General features: G+C 39.2%; 1 protein-coding gene across 1 annotated transcript; it reads right to left on the bottom strand.

Annotated features, from left to right (window-relative positions):
* Nucleotides 1-2,406: 2,406 nt before the first annotated feature.
* LOC137736188 (uncharacterized) lies at nt 2,407-3,048 on the bottom strand. Its single transcript, XM_068475511.2, has one exon. The coding sequence runs from the start codon at nt 3,046-3,048 to the stop codon at nt 2,407-2,409; it is 642 nt and encodes a 213-aa protein (XP_068331612.2).
* Between the last annotated feature and the right edge of the window lie 2,316 nt (nt 3,049-5,364).

Below are 5,364 nucleotides of genomic sequence, written 5' to 3'. Positions count from 1 at the left end.
TGACTTTTTCATCAGGAGAATACCTGTCAGGTGGTTTCCCACGATTTTGTCTAGATGTCAACACATATGTACTTTCAATATTAGTCAAATTACGAGCTCCATCAGGTTGGGACAAACTTACCTCATGGATATCCTCGGGCACATGGACGGGTACAACTAGAGGAGGGTTATTTCTTGAAGTGTTTTGGTTGTCAGAGTTTTTGGGCAATGATTGCAGCCCACTACTACTTTGACGCTGTGCACTAGGCTGTGCGCTTCCCTCGGGACCACTCTCGGACTGGATCACATTTGCAGCTTCACTGGCTTCCAAACTAGCCAAGCCCAGATTGGGCTCACTCACACTATTGAGCTCAGACTCACGAATTGAGAAGGATGGCAACTGTCGGCCTTGCTGGCAGATGCTGTCACCGTGGTAGTTTTCATGTTGGCAAGTGTCACACTATTGTGTTTCATGGTGGCCATCTTTCTGCCCAGTTGGAAGATCAATCCAACTGTAATCTTCATGTGTATTCATCTCCCCCTGAAGGTTAAAGTTGGTGTGATCAGTGACAAAGAACATCTTGTGCTCAGAAAACGTAACATCCATAGTGACATATGTATGCTTCGTCGATGGCTGGTAACATCGGTATCCTTTTTACTAACCATTAAAGCCCAAAAAAATACATCGAACTACACACGGATCCAACTTACTGCATTGATTTTTGTGGAAGTGTATATAGGTCACACACCCAAAAATACGTGGTGACAATTGAAGAGAAGATGGTATCGTCACATGGTCAGCAAAAACCTCCATAAGAGTTCGAAAATTATGTACTCTGGTGGGCATTCGGTTCATTAGATAAACTGAATATCTGACGGCATCCGTCTAATAAGAGTGAGGGGTGTGAGCCCTAATGAGAAGTGCTCGAGTGGTTTCCAAAATATGTCTATTTTTGCGTTCAACAACCCCATTTTGTTGTGGGGTTTGTGGGCAAGTAGTCTTATGAAGAATGTCACGCTCTTGGAAAAATTGAGAGACTTCAGTACTGATATATTTGCCATTATTATCGAACCGGAGAACCTTAAGGGGAAGAGAGTATTGATTTTCAACCATGTGATAATTGTTGGAAAATTTTCCCAACCTCACTTTTCTGTTTCATAGTATAAAGCCATGTCATTCTGGTGAAGTCATCTACAAAGATAAAAAACCAACGAACTCCGTGAATAGTAATAACTGGAGAAGGCCCCTACATATCAGAATGGACTAACTCAAACGACACTATTCTTTTATTTAAACTCAAATAATAAGAAGTACGATGGCTTTTTCCTAGAATGCAATCATTACACTGAAGATCAGAGTCTGAAATGCCACAAAATAAAGATGGAAGTAATTTTTTCAAATAACTAAAAGATGCATGCCCCAATAGACGATGCCATAACCAGATTGTCTTATTCTTGTTCGACTAGTTACTATGCACTTGATTCACTTTGCTTGCTGACATATCATCCACATAGTATAACCTTCTCCTCTTAGTACCACGCCCAATTATCGCCTGAGTTTGGATATCCTGAAGTAGGCAAAAGGTGGGAAATATTAACACAACACAATCTAATTGCTCAGTCACTTGACCAACAAAAAGTAAATGATTGGACAATGATGGAACAAGTAGTGCATTGTGAATGGACAAAGATGGAGTAAGGGAAATAGAACCGGCTCTCGTTACAGGAGCAACATCACCATTGGCTGTGATGACATCCTCTTTAGATGGTGGAGTCATGTGATAAAATAATGATGCATCGTAAGTCATATGATCTGTAGCTCCAGAGTCAATTATCCAACCAGTATCTCTTTTGGTGGACGATATCAAAACAGTACCGATTTTATCTAAATCTTCCAAGTTGTCATTCATTGAAATTTGATTGATTAGAGATAGTAATGGACCGATTTCATCCACATTTGATGTTGCCTCCACTGCCTACCTTGTTGACTAGGCTTCTGCCATGACAAGGTGGGAAGGCCCTGGTTGGCCCGCCGCAACAGCCACAACACCACTGCCGTTACCACCCTTTTCCTGTTGGGCTTTGGGCCCAATGTGACCTCCTCTATTCGGTGTTGCTGCAATAGCAACTCGCACTTGTCTTGAGGTGCGTTTGTTTCCTCGTGATTTCAATTCTTTTTCCTTTCCCAATACCATTATGGGTAACCATGGATTTCAAAACAGGTTTCCTCAGTGTGTCTGGTTCCATTACAGTGATTGTAATGGAGTTTATCTTTATCAATATCCTCCTGTGTACGGGATGACCGAGAGTTTCCAATAGACGGTGCATGAGAATTAGGCGCTTTAGTTGCCATAGCCATAGAGGGTCTTGCTGGCGTGGTGGTCTTTGTTCCCATCATAGTGGCTTGCCTTTGAGATTCGCGTCGTACTAATTAAAACATTCTTCTATTCTAGGAATAGGCTTCATCCTTAGAATCTCACTCCGAACTTGGTCAAAACCACTATCTAACCCAGGAAGAAAATCATACACCCTATCCTTTGCAAGTTCCTCTTTACGAGTTTTCAAATCCGCTCCACACACCATACGAAGAGGACGTCTCTTGTCAAGGTCCTGCCATACACCCTTCAATTTGGTGAAGTACAGGTTAACCGGACAACCATCTTGTCTTGTCCGTGTAGCCTTGCATAGGAGTTCATAATATTGTGACTCATCAGAACCATCATAGAACATATAGGTGACACTCTCCCAGATATCCTTGGCCGTGGGCAGGTCTATAAAGAGACCAAGTAAGTGTGGTTCCATGGTTTTTAGCAGCCATCCTCGCACAATAGCGTCTTCAGTTGACCACCTCGCATACCCCGGAGCATCTTCCTCGATCACAGGAATTTTCCCTGTTAGATACCCTAGCTTGCCGAGCCCTAAAGCATGAACCTCCATCATCTTCGACCAAACTTTGAAGTTCGAGTCACTCAGCCGAAACCCGAATGGAATAGCGTTGATGTTGGTAGACTCGCCTGGGTTGGACACGGTGTGCACGGGAATCAATTCTGACTTTTGTTCTCCAGCCATCGCAACAACTTTTTTTTTTTTTTTTTTTTTTAATATTTTGGATAGATTGGTTTAGGTTTTGCAGCTTTGATATTTACAAAGACTGCGGTTTGTTTTTTCTGTTTCTAACGCAGTCTATGGTTTAGACTGTGAGAGAGTATGCTGATTGTCGAAGGCAAGCCGAACCTGCTCTTGATACCAAGATAGAATTCTAGGGTTTCCATGAATATTGATCTAATTGTTTATTCTTCTCACATAGAGGAATATATAAAGCTTATACAATCTCCTACAAACTAGGAAACCATTATCCTAAATATACTAGGATATCAATTACATAATCTCATACCCAAAATATCCCTACATTCCTTGTTCCCCAAAGTTAACTCACGGCAACAAAAACTTGGTTTCCATTTTTCACTTCTTAAGAGTTCAATATATTTACATTACTCACTAATCCAGAAACTGACTTCTTTATTAAACGAGGAAGAGACATACATTAAAATTAGAAAATACATACACAGTCTGTTAGGGTATTTGTTCTAGTTTTATCCATAACCGTACATGTATATAAACTAGCTACTTCCCCTGTGCCCAACTTTATTGGAAGAGCTTAATTACTAATATTTTATACTAGCATCTCACTTTTTCCCTTTATTTTATTCAAATGATGCTGCAAAAGGTCAAAATGGATTTGAAATAAGTCCCGTGCTTTTTAATTATAAATAGTGGTATCCATGTATCTGTGCGGCCTTGTACTACGTAAGAACGCGGAACAATCTTGATCTGGAACTTCAATTTTGTATATATCCGTGTCCTTTGGAATTGAACAAGAACTGGCTGGTTTCTTGTCATGCTTATCATCCTTATTTACTGGATTTGAAATAACCTCCTGCCTGTTTCTGGGTGGTTCTTCACGTCTTTGGAATATCAGAAACAAACGGTGAATGACTTTCACTAGGAGAAGGATTAGAAACGTAGAGTGGCATGTTTATGAGAGAACTTAGAAAATCAGGACAAACAAATAGGGATATTAATGTTATTAGTAGAAATCAGGACAAACAAATAGGGATATTAATGTTATTAGTAGAAATTAAGGCTCCACATTATATAGCAACGAGTCGCACAAGATTTCACTTTTTACTGGTCCATAAAAAGAGGAAGACTTGCATACATGCTCATTCTCTCCACACCATATATAGTGAGGTCCCAGAATTTTAATTGTCTGGACCATAGTATAAGGCCTCAACTAGGACCGCTGTTTATCCGGATTGGTTCGGATTAGGCCTCAAACTAGTAGTCTTCTTTTTAAGGTTCCAGAATCTGTTTAGTAGTCGTATCCTTCCCAGTATCAAACATGCTCAATGTTGTTGGATTTTTGATTTGGCAGGCCCGTGGGGCCCCACTCTAACGACACCGATATTGTCCCTAATTTTACCAACTGCCATATCCGTTAAGTGTGAGGTTTTATCACAAAAAACCTCAATATTAGTTAGACTGGGGTAATCATATTTAAATCCATGGTTTTCTTTTTCACCCACAGACGTGGCATTTTAACAAGTGGCACACTTGCATCCCTGTAGTTTCCATATAATCTAGGAGTTGGTTGCATTTTATTTGGCGTCAAACATGCTCCAGGTGAATGAGCAGCATGGTGATAGCTCATGCATGACAAATAAGCTATCAGATGTTTGTTGCTGCTTCTGTATTTCTGCTATATGGATATGCATCGATGTATATACTCTCAACCTGTTTAATTAGGTTTCTAGTAAAGTAAGAGTTTCTTAAAAGTTCTTACCATTAATTAAAGGTTGGTTTGATAATGATCATTTCATTTTTTTACTTTTTAGTTTTTTTTTTAAAATAAAAACTGAAAATTGAAAACAAACAAATAGCTCCCATGATTTGTCTTGTTTCAATCATGCAAGTGGAATATTGAAAGAGAAGAGCCATGCACTAAATTTTAAAATATATACGAGGTATTGGTAGACATATATAAAAAAGCTTTACATAGAGCAAAAATTAGTGGTTTCATTTTTATTTTGGTAACACAGGGTGGTGAAGCACCTCAAAACTAGTTATAAAAGAGTTATTACAAACAATTCAAGCTCTAGTGACCCTTCACATCATTAAAAAAAATGCGTTCCAATCCATTCTAAAATATAGCACTCATGATTCATGTTATAGCTCAAATTCACAAGGTTGTATGCCATTATATTCTTCTCTCTGTAAACTATAGTTCTCTATGTGTCTTATCAATTATACACTGATCAATGATGTTGGTAAGAGATCATGAAAGCTTGTTTTAGTAATAGTGGTAAGTGAACTAACTTGGAGGTT

Source organism: Pyrus communis, chromosome 13 (assembly GCF_041283825.1).
Source record: "Pyrus communis isolate YQ-2024b chromosome 13, ASM4128382v1, whole genome shotgun sequence".
NCBI classification, from domain to species: Eukaryota; Viridiplantae; Streptophyta; class Magnoliopsida; order Rosales; family Rosaceae; genus Pyrus; species Pyrus communis.
The sequence above is the reverse complement of the archived record's forward strand: the minus strand, read 5'-3'. Positions and strand labels throughout refer to the sequence as shown.

Coding starts and splice junctions, on each gene's coding strand:
- LOC137736188 (XM_068475511.2), bottom strand. CDS start 3,048: ATGGCTGGAGAACAAAAGTCAGAATTGATTCCCGTGCACACCGTGTCC.